Below are 22554 nucleotides of genomic sequence, written 5' to 3' on the forward strand. Positions count from 1 at the left end.
CCTGGTACCACCTGGCGGGAGCTCAGACCCACGGCTGCAGTGGCAGTTGTGGTGGGAGGGCGGGGGATCAGACTCCGGGGGGGGCGGGCCTCCACGGCATCCAGGCCCACAATCGGGGGCTAATGATCAGCGGGCACCCGCGATCTGGAGGGGGCCTACCTCCTTCCGCGCAGGCCCACTGTAGGGCTCCGGCAAGATGCTCGGCGCTGGTGTGGAAACAGCCACCACGCGCATGCATCGGCGCGGAGACGCCCATCGCGCACATGCGGTGGCACGGAGACAGCCGTCGCGCGCATGCCGGACCCACGCTGGCAGTGCTTGGCCGCTTTACGGCGCTGGAGCAGCGCGCAGCACTCCGGCGCTGTGCTGGCCTCCTGAGGGCTGCTGAATCACTGGGCTAGGAGGCCCATTGATTCTGGCGTGCACCACCCTAGTGTTAACGCCGGCGTCAACACTTGGCCAGGATTTCCAAAATCCTGGCCAAGGTTTCCACAGGATTTGTGTTTCCTCACTCTGTTGTAAACCACTCTATCAGTATATCAATAGAATCATAGCATTTACAGGGCAGAAGGAGGCCATTCGGCCTCCGGCCCTTGGAAAGAGCACCCTACTTAAGTTTAAGCTAAGAGGCAAGTTAGCATGGCCAATCCACTTAACCTGCACATTTTGGACTGTGGGAGGAAACCGGAGCACCCGTAGAAAACCCATGCAGACACGGGGAGAATGTGCAAACTCAACACAGATAGTCACCCAAGGCCGGAATTGAACCCGAGATCCTGGAGCTGTGAGGCAACAGTGCTAACCACTGTGCCACTGTGCTGCCCATTGGTGACCAGAATTTGCTCTGTTTCCTTGTTTGATCTCATTTCTAAAGATCAGTGTATTATGGTCTTTCTGAGGGAAAATGAATTGCTCTTGCAGAGAGCTGGTGTGGATGCGATGGGTGAATGACCACCTTCTAGGTAACAATTCTACAACTCTCTGATTCTAAATGCTTAACGGTGAAATGTAATCTACCTATGATCCTACATAGAACTTTCTGACCAGCTTTTGTTTCAGTGGTAGACTTCACAAACTGAATGATTTACGTATCTATGTTGAAAGTTTCCTTTAACCCTCATTTCAAACAACAATCTTCAAAAGGAAGCACTCCAATGATATACAATGAGGGAACTTTGTGCAACCCACCAGTCAGCACTGGGTCTAGTTGCATTCTAATTTATTAAATCAGACTATGATGTGAATTTTAGACTTGTCGGCTTGCTTGATGGGTGGGCCTGGAAGTGGCACTGATGTCTATTTCCTGTCCCACCATAATTTGGAATACCTCCCAATCACAAAACTACCTTTCCTTCCGCCAGTACCATAAGTTCCTTTACACAAACCCTGGGAGTGATTTAATGGTGATTTGGATACTCTGAATTCTCCCACAGTGTATCTGAACAGGCGCCGGAGTGCGGCAACCAGGGGATTTTCACAGTAACTTCATTGCAGTGTTAATGTAAGCCTACTTGTGAGACTAATAAAGATTATTATTATCATAATGGCCTTGGTGCGCCCAATTTGGAGTTGGGATGAGAGCACTTAATCTGCCTGAAACGTTTCGTGAGATTTAACGCAAGACGTCACGGCCTAGATTAGCATGATTAATTGAGCCATTAGCCTCATTTAAATACGTTTGTGTCGTGTTCTCCTGAGGCCCGGGAACTAATGACCAGGAGTAACAACACCTGGCGGGGGGGGGCTAGATTCCCAGGCCATTAAAGACCCCTGGGTGGTCAGGCTCTGGGCAGGGTGTTATCCTCACACTCCACTGATACCTGGGCATCTTGGCACTGCCAGGGTGCCAAGCTGGCAGTGCCTAAATGCCTGGGTACCAGGTTGCCCATGCCAGGAATCGAGCTTGGGGGTGCTTTGCCCTAAACAGGAAGGGTGAGGGGAGGCTCGAGGACCATGTAAGAGGTAGTTTGGGTGCGTTGGGGGTTTCAGAGACTGCAGTGGGATGGCTGACGGGGGTTGAAAGATCGGGGCAGCAATTAGAAATGGCACTCCGATCCACAAGTACTCTTCCTGCACTGGCAAGTGAAGCGTATCAGTGCAGGACATGATGCAAGTGACTCCAAGGCCAAAGAAAGTGGCAAAGTGCTGTTAAATAGTGGTGTCTTTCTCGACTCTGCAGGCACCAAGAAACAACCTGCTCAACGCATCCAAAACGGAACTCTGCTTCTGTCCCATTAAATCGTGCCAACTAATTTTTCCCTTCAAAACTGTCATCACACCGTTCTACCTTCAACTCCTCAATCCTGTCTAGGTAACATCCATTTTTAAGCTTCCTTTGTTTCCTGGGGTCCTTAAATGCTCAGATGTACGTTCAACTTTCCCAACCACCCTCAATTCAAGCCCCATTTGTCCAGCTTGAATTCTGCTTAAACTATGTCACCAACTCGGTAAACCTTACTGATGGCAATCTGTGACCCTATACACAACCTATCTGAAACATTTAACATCGCTGCACTCTCCATCCAAGATCCACCTTTGTGATACTACCCTCACTTAATTCAGTAATAGCTTGCCACATGACAGCCAGCCAATCGCTTCCAATGCTTTCTTCCCTCATCAGGCATTCTTATCCCAGAGTACACCCAAGCTCCCAAGGCAATAACATGTCCCTGTTTGCATATTATCTATTGGGAGTATTATCTGTATAAGTCCCACACTATGGCCATTGTTCCATCATCCCAATTACTTGTTTGGCAATAAATCATTAATGAGCCAAAATTTCTATCACACCACCTACGAGACAAAGCCACCCTGTTCTTTAGTTGGAAAAAGACCAAGTTCCGATTTTAACTTGGAGCACAAAATCGTTAACTGGGATGCATGACTACTGGGCCTTATTTCACCGTGATCAATGGGCTTTCCAGCCAACCCAATTGTGTGCATTTTCCACTGGGCTTGCTCAGGCCTGTTTAAGTTGGGAATACACCTCTTACAACAAGGTTTGCATTCTCTACTTGGAAGTTACTTGCAACAGTGTTGATAACAATTCTCATTCCATCTTGCCCCTTCTCCACTTCTCAATGCATGCACTATATGAAAAAGACCTGAACATTTCCGCTGACATTTGCACCAACACTAACTTTCATCCTCTCTTCTGTAGACCAAGACAGAGCAGAATTCCAGGGAGAGAAGTAAGATGGAGTGAGGCAGAAGGAGCCATCTGTCATGCCCAGTATATTATAAACTTTTAGTTAATATTTTTTTAAATGGGACACAAACTAGCTATTAAAATGGCTGCTGCAAATTATTGGACCCTTGGCATTTGGGCGACATCCGGTATCACATCATGGACAAATACCTAATAAAATATGGACATTAGTATTACTAATGGGAAAATTAATGGGATTGAAGGCAGACAAATCTCCATGCCTGATAATCTTCATCCCAGAGTACTTAACGAAGTGGCCCTAGAAACATTGGTGGTCATTTTCCAAAACACTTTGGACTCTAGAATAGTTCCTACAGATTGGAGGGTAGTGAATATAACCCTGCTATTAAAAAAGGGAGGAAGAGAGAAAACAGGGAATTAAAGACCACTGAGTCTTACGTCGGTAGTAGGGAAGTTGCTGGAGTCTATTATCAAGGATTTAATAGCACAGCACTTGGAAAACAGTGGTGTATTCATATAAAGTCAGCATGGATTTCCAAAAGGAAAATCATGCTTGACAATCTACTAGAATTCTTTGAAGATGTAACTAGTAGACCAGGGAGAACTGGTGGATGTGGTTTATTTAGACTTTCAGAAGGCTTTCAACGAGGTCTCATATAGCAGATTAATATAGAAAAGTTAAAGCACATGGGATTACAGGCAGTCTCTTGAGATGGATAGAGAGCTGGTTAGCAGGCAGGAAGTAAAACGTTGGAATAAATGGGTATTTTTCTCATTGGCAGGCAATGACTGGCGTGGTACCGCAGGGATCTGTGCTAGGATCCCAACTGTTCACATTATATATTAATGATTTGGATGAGGGAACTAAATGTTACCTCCAAATTTGCAGATGATACAAAGTTGGGTGGGAGAATGAGCTTTGAGGAGGATGCAGAGATGCTTCTGTGGGATTTGGACAGGCTGGGTGAGTGGGCACATGCATGGCGGATGCAGTATAATGTGGATAAATGTGAGATTATCCGCTTCAGTAGCAAAAATAGAAAGGCAGATTATTATTTGAATGGGTGTAAATTGAGAGAGATGGATACTCAGCGAGATTGTGATGTCCTCATGCATCAGTTATTGAAAGTAAGCCAGCAGGTACATCAATAATGATAATCTTTATTATTGTCACAAGTAGGCTTACATTAACACGGCAATGAAGTTACTGTGAAAAGCCCCTTGTCGCCACATTCTGGCGCCTGTTCAGGTACACAGAGGGAGAATTCAGAATGTCCAATTCACCTAACAGCATGTCTTTCCGGACTTGTGGGAGGAAACCGGAGCACCAAGAGGAAACCCATGCAAACACGGGGAGAATGTGCAGACTCCGCACAGATAGTGAGCCAAGCGCGAATCGAACCTGGGATCCTGGCACTGTCAACCAACAGTGCTAACCACTGTGCTACCGTGCCACCCATTTGCTATCCTGCCGCCCATTATAAGCTGTAAAGAAGGCAAATGGTATGTTGACCTTCATAGCGACAGGATTTGAGTACAGGAATATGAATGTTTTACTCCAATTGGTGAGGCCACACCTGGAGTATTGTGTGCAATTTTGGTATTTATCTGATGAAGGATGTTCTTGCTATGGAGAGAGTGCAGTGAAGGTTTACCAGGCTGATTCCTGGGATGGTGGGACTGTCATATGAGGAGACACTAAATTAGTTAGGATTATATTCATTGGAGTTTAGAAGAGTGAGAGGAGATTGCATAGAAATTTATAACATTCTAACAGGATTAGACAAGGTAGATTCAGAAGAATGTTCTCGATGGTAGGGAGTCCAGAACTAGAGGCCATAGTTTGAGGATAAGGGGTAAACCTTTTAGGACTGAGATGAGGAGAAATTTCGTCACCCAGAATGGTGAATCTGTGGAATTCTCTACCACAGAAAGTAGTTGAGGTCAAAACATTTTATAATTTCAAGAAGGAATTAGATATGGCTCTTGGGCCTAAAGGGATCAAGGGATATGGGGGGAAGGCGGGATCAGGGTATTGAACTTGATGAGCCATGGTCATAATGAATGGTGGAGCAGGCTCGAAGGGCCAAATGGCCTCCTCCTGCTTCTATTTTCTATGTTTCTATGTTTCCATTTACAGCCACCTGCGGAATTTTAAAGATAGACTAATGCAGAAGGACTATGGAATTTCCAGAGTACATGTCTCCATGCTTTGTACTGAATAAAAAGGGGAAGATCAAGGGCTGGTTTATCACACCTCGCCCACCGCATGAATCCCACGGGCGAGACACCAACAATGGAAAAATCCATTGACCTCGGCGGGATTCACTGGTCGCCGGGCGAATGCAGTCAGAGAATCCCGGACCACAACTCAGTTGGTGGCAGATGACAGTGAATGCCCCAATGACTGTTCCATTGTGTCATGATGTCTGTCTGAAACCTTCAGAGGTGTTAAACTGCAACAAAGGAGGTGGAGTTAACATAAACCACTGAGAAAGGACTTAAACTTGTTGAAAGTTACATGGTGAGCCCGTCAAGTTTTTGCCTGCTTTTTAAAAATCAGCTAAAGGAATTTTGCATTTAGAATCACCAAAGCCATTGAACTATCAGTTTAAAAGTCTACAAGCCAGACTTGGAGAAAGGCTGTAGGCATCAGACAGCCAGAGCAGATACCTGTTCCCAGGGCTCGTGCAACCAGTAGGCAAACTAGGCAGGCACCCAGGGCGCAGAACTTTGGGGGGGGGGGGCATAATAAAACTAAACATAGGCCAGAATTTTACACCTACTTCCCCCAACACCAGCTCCTGAGGTTCGCTCTGGGATCCTGTCTGCCGCAACACAGGCATAGTTTCATTGTAGGGCGGACAGGACCTCAGATGGAAAACTTGCCCATGCCCCTATTAAGGCCCTTAAAGGGTCAATTAAGGGCCATTCGGGGGTCTCAATCTGAAGGGCTCTTCAGATTTGGGGTACCCTCTCCTCAGGGACTTAGGCAATCTGGTTCTCTCTCCCCACCCCCGGCCTTCCTTCCAACATGGAGGTCACCCCCAACTCCACGATCCCCCTGGGCACACCTTCCCTCTAGCCCCCGCGATCCCTGGTACTTACCTGAAGTGCAGTCCCAGGACTTGGGTTCAGGCACAGAGGGTTATTGAGAGCTGTTGGCCAATCTGATTGGCCGACATCTCTCCAAGAAAGCACACCTGCCCAAGTGCTGGTGTCAATCAGGCTCAATTGAGTGTGGAACGGCAGCGGGTCTGGCGGAGTCGGCAGGGATACGTTCCCTGCCAACTCTCAAAATGGCAGGTGCTGAGCACTTGCCATCCTGAAACTTCAGGCCATCGAGTTTTGAAATGATATGAGCATCTTTCCAGGAATGCCAGGAGTTTCCACAGATGGATCTGAAACTCTGGAAATTTCTTTAGCAGCTCTTTCCCGGCCCCACCCACCCCAGTGTATGCTCCTAAACCCCCAATAACAGGAACCTCATCATCTCTGGGGATTTACTGAGCCCTCAATCACAATCTTCCCTTCCCCTTCTGTGCTCACTGATCGATCGAGCAAAACCTGCCCCGTCCCTTCATGTTCACTGATCCACCAATGACAGCCTGCCCTTTCCCTGCTCTGCACCCACACCAAGTGCTTGCTGAGATACCCTCAATTACGACACAGGAGAGAAGATTGGTAATTCAAAGGCTTTAATCATCAGAGAACTGAACAGCTGCCGAGAAGTGTGCTCACCACATGCTGCCGAGTGAGCCTCATCGTCTATACCATTTCCTGGGGGCGGAGCCAGAGGCGGAATCCCCGCAGGGTTCCAAGCCCGTTCTTAAATGGTCAATGTATTAAAGGCAAGGTACAGTTACAGCAGCTACCGATACCATTCATCACACTTGCTGATACTCCAATCACAGCCTCCCATTTCCCTCACTTGCTCACTGACCATCCAGTCATAGCTTTCACTATCCTTGACCCCTCTCCTGCTCATATTAACTATTCCTCAAATCACCCCTTTCCCATACTCTGCTGGCACTTGTGCCAGTTACCCAAGAGCGTCAAATTTTCCAATCAGAAAATTCTTTGGTGGTCCCGCGATGATGTGGGTGAGTATTAAAGTCTCACAAAGTGTGCGGCAGTGTGTGAATCTAGTGAATGGTACTGAGAGAACATGGTGCTGCAGAACAGTGTGAGCTGAGGGCTGGCCACACATGACAACTACCTGTTGAAAATCCGTAGGGGTTGTTTGAGTGTGGGATTGATTGGGAATAAGTGCCGCCGCCATTTTGCTGTATTAATTTTCAAATGTTATGTGTGGAGAGGTGGGGGGAGCACACGGCTGAAGGTTTGCCTAGGGCACCTAATACTCTTAAACTGGCCCTGCTATTCCAGTTTAAAATGCCTAGAATTTACAAGAAGCTTCATGACTTGCTGTGAATTCTTCGCCTCGCAAGATCCTCACTTCAATTTCAAAGCATCAAAATCATCTAAGAATTAAGGCTCACCTGGTGAACCTCATGGTGCTTTTTCTCAAAGGATTCCCACATCACTCTTTGGGCCCAAGAGCATTTCTCCGACATCAGATCATAAACCAGAGACTGTGTTAACTGGTGATCTGTAAAAGTGCATCACCTCTATCTGTATCTAATCTTTAGTTGTGTATGTGTGAGAACAAGTGTTTGAGACATTGTGGTAATTTGGGTCAAATGTGTGAAAATGGATAATTTAATTGGGATACACACTCGAAGGGTGAGAAACAACACATCTCTTTCCGTAGAAAAGTACTGATCACATGCACAAAAATAACACATACTTTCTGTCTGTGACACATTATTACCAGAGTAAAAAATGCCATAACCTCCAGGGCGATGGGCCAAGCGCTGAAAAATGGGGTGAGTATAGTCAGATGTTTCTTAACCTGCGTGGACACGGTGCGCCAAATGGCCTCCTTCTGTGCTGTAAACATCCATGAATACAGCCCTGGATATTAATGTTCTAGACAGAGCTATGAGCATCAGGCAAGTTCAGGCAAGCTACCTACTGCAGCAGGTTGTCTCCATTTTACTTTTAACTCTTCATTCATCTGAACAAATATTCAGTAAACATCACAGCTTCAAACTGTGTTCTGAACACTGTCACCTTCTGGTGTCCAGATTCTCAGTGGTATCTGAAAACTTGCCCTTTTTCTCTTTCTCCTAGGACCCTTTTGGTAGCAAGAGTTTCCTGAAGAAGAGATCTCCGAAGAGAAACGAGGTTGCAATGGAAGGGTCTTTGCGACTCAGTTAATGTGGTGCTGAGATCCTTGGTCATTGGACCCTGATTTACATCATTCATGAGGATGTGCACCACCTCAGCAGATGCCTTGGTTGACTCACAAAGATGCAGAGTTTAAATCGCTGAGACCACGTTGAGGAATGCAATGGTAACTCTACCACTATTTTAAACAGGATTAAAATTTGGGGTTTTAAATACAGAAAATATGAAGTTGCAGTCCATCTTGGATCAATGCAAGAGTGCTCAAAGGAATCTACAAATCTCCCCATGCTGAGCCACATTCCTTACAATTAGAATCTTAGTTACAAAAACGCTTGATTTTCATCCCCATCTACTTCAATGGAATGAAAATTGAACATACTCGACAACAGGTGGACAATCTGTTCTACATTGCTCCCAAGGACACAGATTCACAGAACGGTTTGAGTGCAGGACAAGGCCATTTGGCCGGTCATGTCTGCACCGGCTCTCCAAACATGCCTCATGGCTTACTGCCATTCCCATGCCCCTGCATATTGTGGCTATTCAAGTAATCATCGAATGCCCTCTTGAACCTGTCGCCACCAGACTTCCAGGCAATGCATTCCAGACTCGAACCACTTGTTGTGTGAAAAAGTTGTTTCTCACCACATCTGCTTCTTTTGCAAATCACCATAAACCTGTGTCCACTCATTGTTGATCCTTTTACGAGCAGAAACAGTTTCTCACTATCCATTCTCACAATTTTGAACATCTCTAACTAATCTCCTCTAAATGTTCTCTCCAAGGGGAACAGTCTTAACCCTGCCAGTCTTATTCTCATAACTGAAGTTTCTCATCCCTAGAATCATTCTTTTAAAGCTCTTCTATACTCACTCCAATGTGTTCATATCCTTCCTACGTGTGGCACTCAGAACTGCACACAATACTCCAATTGAGGCCTAACTCGTAACTTGTATAAGTTCAGTATAACCTCCTTGCTCTTGTACTCTACGCCCTGATTAATAAAGCCCAGAATACTATATGCTTTATTAACTGCTGTCTCCACCTGTCCTGCCACCTTCAATGATCGATGCACATATACACCTGGGTCCCGTGGTTCCTGCACCCCTTTAAGAATTCACTATTTATTTTACATTGTCTTTCCATATTCTTCTAACCAAAATGGATTACCTCACTCCTGCATTGAACTTCATCTGCCACCAATTTGCCCATCCCACTAACTTGACTATGTCCTTTTGAAGTTCACACTTGCTTCACAGTTTATTATACTTCCAAGTTTTGTGTCATCTTCAAACTTTTAAATTGTCCTCTGCGCACCGAAATCATTATCATTAAGATATATCAAGAAAAACAAGGGCCGGGATTCTCTCCTACCCGGCCGGGGCGGGGTGTCCTGGCGTAGCGGAGTGGCGCCAACCACTCCGGCGTCGGGCCTCCCCAAAGGTGCAGAATTCTCCGCACCTTTAGGGGCTAGGCCCGCGCCAGAGTGGTTTCCGCTACGCCGACTGGCGGCAAAACTGGCGGCAATGGATTTGACGCTACAACGCCCAGTGTCGGGGCTGGCCGAAAGGCCTTCGACAGTCCACGCATGCACCGGTGCATCAGCGGCCGCTGATGTCACCACCGGCGCATGCGCGGTAGGGGGGTCTCTTCCACCTCCGCCATGGCGGCGGAAGAAAAAGAGTGCCCCCACGGCACTGGCCTGCCCGCCGATCGGTGGGCCCCGATCGCGGGCCAGGCCACCATGGGGGCACCCCCCGGGGTCCGATCGCCCTGCGCAACCCAGGACCCCGCTCACGCCGCCAATCCCGCCGGCACCAGGGCCGGGATTCTCCCCTACCCGGCGGGGCGGGGGGTCCCGGTGTACCGGAGTGGCGAGAACCACTCCGGCGTTGGGTCTCCCCAAAGGTGCAGAATTCTCCGCACCTTTAGGGGCTAGGCCCGCGCTGGAGTGGCTCCCGCTCCGCCAACCGACGGGAACGGCCTTTGGCGCCCCGCCAGCCGGCACAAACGGCTGGCCGAAAGGCCTTCGCCGGTCGGCGTGAGTCCGCGCATGCGCCGGTGCATCAGCGGCCGCTGACATCACCCCAGCGCATGCACGATGGAGGGGGTCTCTTCCGCCTCCGCCATGGTGGAGGCCGTGGCGGCGGCGGAAGAAAAAGAGTGTCCCCAAGGCATTGGCCCGCCTGCCGATTGGTGGGCCCCGATCGCGGGCCAGGCCACCGTGGGGGCAACACCCGGGGTCAGATCGCCCTGAGGGCCCCCCCCCCCAGGACCCCGGGGGCCCGCTCGCACCGCCTGCTCCCGCCAGCATCAGAGGTGGTTTAAACCACATCGGTGGGAGAGGCCTGACAGCGGCAGGACTTCGGCCCATCACGGGCCGGAGAATCGCCGCGGGAGGCCCGCCGACTTGCGTGGCCCAATTCCCGCCCTCGCCGATTCCCGGGTGGTGGAGAATTCCGCCCACGGCGGGGGTGGGATTTCAGCCGGCCCCGGGCGATTCCCCGACCCTGCGGGGGGTCGGAGAATTCTGCCAAGGTCCCAATACCATCACCTGGGGAAACTCCATTATGAACTTTAATGCAGGTCGAAAACTATCCATTGACCATTACTTTCTGCTTCCTATTATTCAGCCAATCGTTTTTTGAAAATGTTTTTATTAGAGAGTTTTTTCTTTTTATACACAACAAAAATAAACAGAAACAAAATCTGTACACATCAGTTACAGTTTACATTTTACAAATGCCCCCCATTTGAATTAGCCACCTAACCCCATTTCTTTATTCACTGGTTCATCAATCCGGTACACAGTTGATAGTACAGCGATACATATGTTACATTGTGGTAGGCTGTTCTTATTTAGTTGTCTGTATTACCAAAGGTTTGGATGTGGACAACTTGGGGGGGAAACTGCGGGGACTTGTATGGGTGACTATTGGAGAAGGCACGCTTCCCACTAGGCAAGACAAAAGAAGTATGGGAGGAATGAAATGAAATGAAAATGAAAATCGCTTATTGTCACGAGTAGGCTTCAATGAAGTTACTGGAAAAGCCCCTAGTCGCCTGTCCGGGGAGGCTGGTACGGGAATCGAACGGTGCTGCTGGCCTGCTTGGTCTGCTTTAAAAGCCAGCGATTTAGCTCAGTGAGCTAAACCAGCCCCAGGAAGAGTTAGGGTTTCAAATAGGGTGGGGACTCTGGTGTGAAGCATGGAATATGGTCAACTCCACCTCCACATGCGGGCTGGGGGTGCCCCCCCACTGCATGGGGTGTGGTCAGCTTTCTATTCTCTCCTCCCCTGTCTTGAGGAAGCCCTCTTCCGACCCCCGGATGGTGAATTTGATTTTCTCCATTTGCAAAATTCCGGCAGGGCGGACAGCCAGTCTACAGCTTTGGGTGGTGCTGCTGATTGGCAGCCTGAGCAGGATTCTTCGGTGGACGATTAGGGAAGTGAAGGCTAGAGCGTCAGCCCTCCTCCCACAAAGAGTTCTGGCTGGTTTGATACCCTGAAGACTGCCACCTTTGGACATGCGCCACCCTCATCCCCACAACCCTAGACATTGCCTCGAAGAAGGTAAGAACCTGACAAGCCTGGGCATGTCCAGAACATTTGGGTGTGGTTGGCAGGGCCTCCCTGGCACCGTTCACATTTGTCCTCCATCTTCGAGAAGAACCTGCTCATTCGAGTTCTGGTTCGGTGTGTTCTGTGTACCACTTTCAGCTGCATTGGCTTAGCCTTGCGCATGTGGAGGTGGAGTTGACCATATTCCATGCTTCACACCAGAGTCCGCACCCTATTTGAAACCCTAACTCTTCCTCACATTCTTCTTTTGTCTTGTCCAGTGGGAAGCGTGCCTTCTCCAATAGTCACCATACAAAGCCCCGCAGTTTCCCACCCAAGTTGTCCACGTCCAGCAGTTCTTCTAAAAGTGGTTGTCTCGGCGCCAATGGGTGTATCTTTGTTTCCCTACGTAGGAAGCTTTTAATTTGCATGTGTCGTAGCACATTTCCCCCGGTCAGTTGAAGCTTCTCTGTCAGTTCCTCTTGTGTTGTAAGTCTGTTGTCCGTGTAGAATCCCTGATTGTCAGTGTCCCCCCCCCCCCCTCCTGTCTCCACCTTTTGAAGGTGGCGTCCATTTTCTCCTGGCGCGAACCTATGATTGCTACCATTGTGGGCCATGATGGGCATTTCGGTCAGACCGAAGTGTTGTCTAAGCTGGTTCCACGACTGGACCACGGTTATTACCACTGGGCTTGGAAAGTGGGAATGGGAACGCTGTTGTGACCAGGGCCCAGAGGGATGTCTCTCTGAAGGAACCCTGCTCCATTTTTATCCATTCAGCTTCTGGTTCCTTTATCCAACCCTTTACTCTTCCCACTGTTGCTGCCAATGATAATATTTTAGGTTTGGGGAGGGCCAGCTCGTTCTTTGCAGGAATTTTTTGGCAAACCTTCATAGAATTTACAGTGCAGAAGGAGACCATTTGGCCCATCTAGTCTGCACCAGCCCTTGGAAAGAGCACCCTACCTAAGCTCACCTCCACCCTATCCCCGTAACCCAGTAATCCCACCCAACGTTTTTGGACAAAAAGGGCAATTTAGCATGGCCAATCCGCTAAACCTGCACATCTTTGGACTGTGGGAGGAAACCGGAGCACCCGGAGGAAACCCACGTGTCACGGTGAGAACGTGCAGACTCCGCACAGACAGTGACCCAAGCTTGGAATTGAACCTGGGACCCTGGAGCTGTGCTAACCACTGTGCTACCGTGTTGCCCATTGCTACCGCGCTGCCCAACCTTGTGTTATTCACTACCCCCCCAACACACAAACGCCATGATCATTTTATCTACTGTATTGAAAAAGGCCTTGGGGATGTAGATCGGTGTGGATCTGAACAGTAAGAGGAACTTGGGCAGTACGTACATCTTGATCATCTGCACTCTCCCTGCCAGGGAGAATGGGAGTGTGTCCCACCTCTGCAGGTCCCTTTTAACTTCTCCACCAGGCTGGCCAGATTCCATTTGTGGATCTGTGACCGGTCGTGGATGATTTAGATCCCCAGGTAGCGGAATTTGTTTCAGGCTTGTTTAAATAGCTCAGGTTGAGTTTGTAGCCCGAAAAGGCTCCAAAGTCACTCAAGAGCGCCGTGGTTCCCTCCATGCTGCTTTGTGGATCTGCAACGTAGAGGAACAGGTCATCTGCACAAAGTGGGACTCTGTGCTCTCCGAGTCCTCTCCGGATCCCCTTCCAGTTTTTCTCTGCTCTAATCGCAATCGTTAGTGGCTCGATTGCCAGGGCAAACGGTGGCGGAGACAGCGAGCACCCCTGCCTTGTGTCTCTGTGCAGCTGGAAATACTTAGAACTGGTGGTGTTTGTCTGTACGCCCCCCCATGGGAGCGCTGTACAGAAGTTTCACCAGGCGGTGAACCCTGCTCCAAGCCCAAACTGCTCCAGTACCTCTTTGAGGTACTTCCATTTGACTCTGTCGAAGACCTTTTCTATATAATGGAAGATGATTACCTGCAGTGTTCTCTTCCCATATGGGGGTCATCATCATGTATAGCAGCGCCAGATGTTTGATATTAACTGTCTTCCCTTAACAAAGCCCGTCTGGTCTTCTGTCACCACCTCTGGTATGCAGTTCTCCAGTCACCTGGGGAGGAGTTTTGGACCTACATTGAGCAGCGAGATGGGTCTGTATACTTGCATTCTGTCAGGTCTTTGTCTTTCTTGGGTATCAGCGCGATTGAGGCTTGTGCTAGCGTAGGTGGCAGGGTGCCCCTTACTAGCGTACGGGGCAGGGTGCCCCTTACCAGCGAGTCGATGAACATCTCCCGCAGGTGCAGAGCCAGTGCACATTTTATATAGAAGTCCACTGGGAATCCGTCTGGTCCTGGTACCTTTCCAGCCCGCATGGAGTTGATGATCTCTTATTCAGTCAATTTTGCATCCATGTTGCTACTGTCCCTTTTATTCCATGAGCTATAAATTTTCTCACACGTCTGATGTGTGGCGCTGTATCAAATGCCTTCTGAACGTCCATGTACACCACATCAACAGCATTATCCTTGCCAAACCTTGATGTTCCTTCTTTAAAAACTCGAGCGAGTCAGTTAAACACTGTTCCCTTTAGAAATCTATGCTGGCTCTTCCTAATCAACGAACATTTTTCTATGTGACTACTAATTCTATCCTGAATAATTGTTTCTCGAAGTTTGCCCACTGACTGGTCTGTAATTGCTGGGGCTATCCTTACAACCCTTTTTGAACAAGGGTGCAATATTTGCAATTCTCCAATCCTTTGACACCTTCCCTGAGCCAAGAGAAAACTGGAAGATTATGGAGTGTCAAACTTCACTGAGATGTTTTGACTTTGTTACAAATCCCTTCATTTATGTCCATTCTTCTAGCCCTACATCCTAGCTGCCTATGTCTTTTGGTCTTGTGACTACCATCTCTGCATGGCACTCCCTCTGCATGTGGCAGAGCTTTCCGCCATCTTGGTTTCACCTTTTGGAATTCCATCTCAGCCCACAAGCTCTCTTCCCAACTTAAAAGCCACCTTCAAAACTACAATTTTGGCTGAATGTTTAGTCATCTCTCTTAAATCTGTTATTCATCTTGAATTGCTTACTTCTCAGAATATCTCTTATGGAGCATTTGATACCTGAAAGGTGTTATATAAATGCAAGCAGCTGTTGGTCTACAAGTTACCTCGTTATTGAAGGGGACAGGTGGCACTGTGGGATCCAAGTGGAACATGTCCTCACATAATAGAGCTTTCATGCACATTGCCAAGCTTTCCACATCTTTGGCTAGTGGACCAGCCATTGATTCAACTAGAAAACAATAAATATATCACTCAAAAATAGGATTCATTGTTAAATAACTAGAATGATAAATTTTTAGATTTGTAAAGATTGCAGATTCAATTGCCACCCGCGTACTTGGTCGCATAATTTTGGCTGACATCCCAGTCCATTAGTGAGTGGGACAGCAGGAATCAGAAGGATAATTTCAAAATTTGTGGATGACAGCAAATTGTGTGCTGTCGTTAATACAAGGGAGACTTATAAAATACAGAAGACTGTAATAATCTTGCAAACTGGGTATATAACTGGCAAATTACCTTCATTGCAGGTAAGTGCAATGCAATACATTTTGGTGGGAGACTAAGGAATGCACATATTCCTTGGAAAATAGGAGTCTACAGGGGTTAAAGGAACAGAGATCAGGAAAATAGATACATAAATTGCTTGAAGTAGCAAAACAAGTTAATAAAAGCATCAGGATTCATTTCTGGAGAGATATGACTGAAAATAAGGGAACACGAGAAATAGGGGCAGGTGTAGACCATTCAGCCCATCTAGCCTGCTCCACTATTCAATACGATCATGGCAGATCTTGAACTTTGACTCCATTTTTTTGCCTGCTCCCCATATTCCTTAATTCCCTGACCGGCCAATAAATCTTGAGACTGACCAGCCTTAAGCATATTCAACGATGGAGCATCCAGAACTCTCCAGGGAAGAAAATTCCAAAGATTCACAACCCGCTGAGTGGCCATTTCTCCTCATCTCAATCCTAAATACCAGCCCTTATCTTGAGACTGTGCTCCCGATCCAAATCCCTGGCATCTCCTTGATTATGTGCTTGCAGAGAGAAGGAAAAGGTCGGTGTCAAGCAACACGTGCCATGCGAGGGAGGAGTTGACTGCCAGACAGAACATTGCCTGATCCACACCAAACTGAGTCTTAAACCAAAACTACTTGCCAGGCATAACCAAAACTAAATGGCAAACTCTCGCCTTAGACCTTGCTACAACTTGACACAACTCCGTGGTTTGATATTTCTCTCCCAAGTGATGAAGAAGATGAAAGGAAACAGCCCTAAATCAGATCAGCCCAGTGCTTATTCCCGTTGAAGGAAAGAGCTGTCAATTAACTGCCACCCATTGGCACCATCACACAAAGGAAGAAGCACTTTCAAAGACATTCGGTAGGTGTCAAAACAACTCACCTTTATGAGAAAGTCATGTCATAATATTTCAGAGCAATGTTGTGTTGCTTTTTCCTGTGCCTTCAGCTGTATATCCTTAGCAATTTTAGATCACTGGATAAGTCACAGTCATACATTCCCTGGAGTTTAGAAGAATTTGAGGTAATCTTATTTAAAGGTATATAGGGCGAAATTCTCCCCCCCCCACGACGGGTGGGAGAATAGCGGGAGGGCCTTCCCGACTTTTTTGACGCCCTCCCGCTATTCTCCCCCCCCCCCGCCGAAATCCCGACACGAATCGCTGCCGCCGTTTTTTTTACGGCCGGCAGCGATTCACAGCTGTTAGAAGGGCCGAAGTCCCAGCCCTTTACGACCTTTTTACGAACGGCAAACACACCTGGTCCTGCCATTCGTAAAAACGTCGTGACCACCTGGAAAAAAATAACCATGGCACCGATTGGCACGGCAGTACCACGGCCGTGCCAAGGGTGCCATGGGCCCGCGATCGGTGCCCACCGATCGCGGGCAGCGGGCCCGATGCCCGCGCACTATTTGTCCTTCCGCCGCCCCGCAGTATCAATACGCGGGGCGGCTGAGGGGCAACCCGGACCGCGCATGCGCGGGTTTCGCGCAAAAACGCGATGACGTCACCCGCGCATGCGCGGGTGGAGTCTTCCCACCTGCGCATGCGCGGCTGACGTCATATGACGCGTCAGCCGGCGCTAAGTCCGACAAGCGGGCTTAACGATTTTCGTTAAGCCCGACTTGTCGGGGCCTCCGACGTCGGGCTGCTAGCCCCGACGGGGGACCAGAATCGGTCCCCCGTCGGGAAGGGGCGCGATGCCGTAAAACCCGCCCGGGTTTTACGGCAGTTTGACGATTTCTCCCGTTTTGGGAGAATTTCGCCCATAAACTTCTAAAGTGGCTTGACAAGGGAGATGCTGAGAAAACGTTTCCCCTGACTGGGGAATCCAGCCTCAAAATAAAGGGTTAGCCTTTAAGGACTGAGATGAGGAGACATTTCTTCATTTGTAAACCTTTGAAATTCTCTACCTCAGAGACTCATGGTGCTCAGTTGTTGGGTATATTCAAGGCAGAGGCCAACAGATTTTAGGTACTAAGGAAATTAAAGGATATGGGGATAGTGTGGGAAGTTAGAGTTGGGATAGGAGATAAGCCATGAAGTTGAAAGGCCAAATAGCCTACTCCAGCTCCCATTTCTTAGCTGATTATGGTCTTGCATATAAATGAGTTACAGCAATGTGCTGGTGGTAAGGATACTCGGATAAGTATGGACTACATATTTTGAAGCACTGTATGTTGAAGCCATCAGGTGGAAGTAGTTCAGACTTATGAAAGGAGATGGCATGTAGGAGAAAGACAGGAGTGGCAAATAGGGTGACATTGGTATAATAGTTTTCAAATAGCAACAACATTCATGTACAGCAGAAACTCACAAGTTTTCTGTCCAGGCAAACCTCCTGACAATCCAATTTTGCTGCATGGAATGAAAACATATTATTACTTTAATTAGTAAAACCAGTCTGTCAATATCAGCTGCGTGGTCAAAGATATCCACTGCAGCCAGCTAATTATTACCTCCAGAATGAGGAATACGTTAATTTCTCAAGCGAATCTCTTAAAACTAATTCTCTGATGTTTCATTCAAATGCATTGGGAGGAACAACTTTCATAGCTTGTGTTATATGTAGAGCAAAAATGCTTTCCACTCCAGACATAAGATGCTTGTAGCCGATGGCATGTGTCTGCAGCAGATGCAGGTAAATGCTCATAAGATGGGGTGGTTGGTACCTGTCCCTAGTCTTCTTTTCCTTGCCAATGCTTGAAGAGTACTCGTTTAAAGAGTGAAAATGTGAGGATTAGACCCTGAAGACAGCTCTCTGACTGGAGGGAGAGAATCTGCACAGATCAGAGGACCCGAGCAGATACATCACTTTTTATCTCAAAACAGCTGGTCAGGGGTCCTACAGTTACTTTGAGCATAGCTAAATGCCTCATATATCTTCTTGTTTCATTTAATTTTGTTACTTATCATCTTTTGTAATCCATCCATAATTAGCCATAGTCCACAGAGGGACCACAGAGAGAGACACACAAGTGGTTATGACTGGAGGGGCATCACTCAGCATCAAATAGGCTGCCCAGGAATCTCTCCCGCACTTACCAACTTCCAGGGGCATTGTGGAAGATTTAACACTAACTTTAACACTAACTAATTTATCACTAACCTTTGTAGCCACATACTGAATGTTCTTTCTGTGCACAAGTCCTGTAGCAGGACTTGAACCAAAACCTCTGGCTCAGAGGCAGAGGTGCTACCTCCTGAGCTACAAGACTTTAATTACTCGCACGTCTTAAAATTAAATTGTATCTTTTTGTAGGGTATAGTTTTCAACCTCTACACAAATCGTGAACATGCTCTTGGTATATTGCTACAAATTGCACTTGATAAATACTTTTGTTTCTATATTTTTCATCCACTTTGCATTATCATAAACTTGAAAATGTGCAAGTTAAAAAGTCACAACAATAAACAAATAACAAACTGAAATCCTTTGTCAAACCTCCTGAAACTATAGTTTCCATTGCATCCAATGGCAAGAAAGCTTATTGGACACTCTGTTGGAGTAATGTGCTATGAAATTTGTTACAATTGTAAGGGTTATAAGCTTATTATATGTATTTTTAAATTTAGGACAAATGAAGGCGGTCATGTGCCCTGTTGTGCAATCTTCCAGAAAATAAGTCAGCATGGTTTGATTATTAGAGATCAAAGGAAGAAGTTGGAGATATTTGTAGATAATGGCAATAATCCCTGAGTACATCTTGAGTAGATGAGACTCAAAAAATCCTAGAAAGACGGTATAGCTATCAAGTTATAAATATCCATAATATCAATTTTCATCTAAGATGAAAGTTGGTTTGGATCACAGATAACTAACTAGCATTTCTACTTAGACATAGAACTAATGGGCGGGATTCTCCGTCCCGACGCACACGTTTTCTGATCTTCCATCGCAGCAGCCGGCCAATGGGGTTTCCCATTGTGGACACCCTCACGCGGTCGGGAAATCCGGGGGCTGGGTGCGCTGCCGGTGAAGCAGAGGATCCCGCCAACGGAGAATCCCGCCCAATGTGTTTCCTGTTGCCCTGGGGGGAAGCAATTTTGAGACCAGGTTACAAGCTTCCGTATAAACACCATGAGTGTCACAGACAGATGGTACTGTTGTCTTGTGTAGTCTATAGCCATCTGAGAGAGCACAAAATAGAAGCAACTGGTCTGCACCTAAAGCAGAGAAAATGCTGACTCTCTTGTTCATCGTGCTGAATGCGGGTGAGAGCTTACTCTCAGGTTGAAGACCAAGGGCTGGATTCTCCGACCCCCCCCCCCCCCCCCCCCCCCCCGGGTCGAAGAATCGCTGGGGGCTGGCGTGAGTCCTGCCCCCGCTGGCTGCCAAATTCTCCGGCACCAGATATTCAGTGGGGACGGGAATCGCACGCGACTGTCGCCGGGTCCCTGCCCAGCGATTCTCCGGCCCGCATTGGGCCGAAGTCCCGCTGCTGTTATGCCGGTCCCGCCGGCGTGAATTAAACAAGGTATTTACCGGCGGGACCAGGCTGCGCGGGCGGGCTCCGGGGTCCTGGGGGGGGTGGGGCGAGGGCCGATCTGGCCTCAGGGGGGTGCCGCAGGCGGGCCTGTGCCATGGGGGCACTCTTTTCCTTCCGTGTCGGGCATCAACCTCCGCGATGGCCGATGCGGAGATGACCCCCCCTGCACATGCACGAGGATGACGTCAGCAGCCGCTGATGCTCCCGCGCATGCGCGGACTTCCGCTGGCCGGCGGAGTCCCTTCGGCCTCAGCTGCCATGGCGCCGCCGGCCGGCGGCACGCCATCCACTCCGGCGTGGGCCTAGCCCCTAAAGGTGAGGGCTTGGCCCTTCAAGGTGCGGATTGTGGCGGCCCGACGCCGGAGTGGTTCACGCCACTCCATCCCGCCAGGACTCCCCGCCCCGCCGGGTAGGGGAGAATCCAGCCCCAAGTTTGTAAGAATTTGGAAGAGGTGAAACTATTTGTCTTGCTTGGAGATAGAGGAAGGAATCTGCAGTATAACCCTCACAGTGGAAGTCAATTCTGGGATTGGCGGCTACCTGGCTGGGAAAGTGAAAAGGAAGCAACTGTGGTAATATGGACAATGGCTTGGATTTCCCTAGTCGCCACAGTCCGGTGCCTGTTCGGGGAGGCTGGTACAGGAATTGAACCACTGCTGGCCTTGGTTTGCTTTACAAGCCAGCTGTTTAGCCCACTGTGCTGAAGCAGCCCCTAAAGTAAAGTGTTCACAGCAACAAAGGCGGTCACGGACCAAGGGAGATACCGCCATGGTCAACGGTTTCTTGGTTGGGGCATCGGTAGATCTGGTAAATGTGACACGGAATTTATAAAGAAGACCATGGCGGAAGTCCCCAACATAGATATGCAATGTCCGATCATGAGGGAGGACATTAACTGTGTACATCATCCAGTAACGGACAGGTCAAACCCCAGAGCGGAGAAACCGACAGGCATGGCCTAGGGAACTGGAACATTCATGGAGCATATGAGGGCAGTGGACCATGGCAGTTCCTGCACCCAGGTGAGAAGAATTAAGTTCTATACCCGCATCAACTTCTTTGTAGTGGAGAAATAGGTGCTTCCAGAAATAGTCAGGGCAGAATATTCCAAGATTGTAATCTCCAACCATGTTCCACATTACGTGGATGTAAGGTTGGAGATGGGCTGTGCCCAATGCCGCCCATGGAGGGTGGACAGGCCGACAAGGTCTTCTGCCAGAAAACATTACAGGCCATAGGCGAGTACGTAACTAACAACCGGAATGGGGAAGTCTCATTCATCTTCCACATTCTGAGAGGCACTGAAGACTGTGATTAGGGCAGGAATTATCACCTACATGACTCGGAGAGTCAGGAAAGAGCGGGCGGCTAGGCAGCAACTGATCAATTCCATCCTGAAGGCCTCGACCGTTGAGCTTCTGGTGGAGAGGAAAAAGCTACTGATGGACTTTAACCTGCTATTCACCAGGACAGCAGTGCACCAACTCCACCAGACACGGTGACCTTCTATGAACATCAGCTGAGAAAGCAGCAGCCACGAGAGAGACAGCGCAGGTAATGGACAACAGAGACAGACTGGTAGCCAAACCAAAAAAGGTAAACAAAGCATTTGATACCTTCTACTGGGAACTGTACACCTCTGAGCCCCCCCAACGGGCACTCATGGATGAAATGGTTCCTCATGAATTGGACATGCTAGTAGTGGGAGGTGACAGACAGGGGGGAAGCTGGAAGCACCAATAGAGCTGGGAGTGGTCATGGAGAGCACCAGCTCCATGCAGGCGGGGAAGGCACTGGGACCCGACGGATTCCCAGCAGACGTCTACAAAAATATTTGCTCCATCTCTCACCCCGCACCTGAAGATGTTCGCAGGCTCACTAAGCACGGGGCACCCTGCCTCTAACACTAACACAGACCACCATATCGTTGATACCCAAATAGGACAAAGACCCAACGGAATGTGGATCATACAGGCGCTTTTCGCTGCTCAATGCGAACGCAAAATTACTCGCAAAGGTCATGGCCAACAGACTGGAGAACTGCGTACCAGAGGTGGTCGCAGAGGACCAGACAGGCTTTGTCATGGGTGGACAGCTAACTGCGAACATCAGACAGCTGCTGAATGTGATGATAATCCCATCCGGAGAGAGAACAGCAGAGGTGATTGTCTCCCTGGACACAGAAAAGGCCTTCGACAGAGTCAAGCGGAAGTTCCTCATACAGGTACTGAAGGGGTTTGGGCTAGGGACAGGGTTCACCTCGTGAGTGAAACTTCAGTACAACGCCCCCAAGGCGAACATTCGGACCAACACCACCAGCTCTGAATACTTCCAGCTGTACAGAGGCATCAGGCAGAGATGCCATTGTCCCCACTCCTGTTCACCCTGGCAATTGAACCCATTACGATCACCCTGTGAGACACGAGAGGTTGGAAGGGTATCCGAAGAGGAGGCAGCGAGCACCGAGTCGCACTCTATGCAGATGATCTGCTCCTCTAAATCTCG

General features: G+C 48.5%; 1 protein-coding gene across 5 annotated transcripts in view; it reads right to left on the bottom strand.

Annotated features, from left to right (window-relative positions):
* The window catches only part of LOC119964481 (vitamin D3 hydroxylase-associated protein-like), a 152245-nt gene that overhangs the window by 61603 nt on the left and 68088 nt on the right, over positions 1–22554 (bottom strand). For all 5 annotated transcript variants that reach the window (XM_038794033.1, XM_038794034.1, XM_038794030.1 and 2 more), the window contains exons 7-8: positions 17877–17917; positions 15136–15260 (exon numbers count right to left, since the gene is read on the bottom strand). In XM_038794033.1, coding sequence (XP_038649961.1) covers positions 15136–15260; positions 17877–17917 — 166 coding nt within the window. The remainder of the gene's footprint in view (positions 1–15135; positions 15261–17876; positions 17918–22554) is intronic.

Source organism: Scyliorhinus canicula, chromosome 4 (assembly GCF_902713615.1).
Source record: "Scyliorhinus canicula chromosome 4, sScyCan1.1, whole genome shotgun sequence".
Taxonomy (NCBI): Eukaryota; Metazoa; Chordata; class Chondrichthyes; order Carcharhiniformes; family Scyliorhinidae; genus Scyliorhinus; species Scyliorhinus canicula.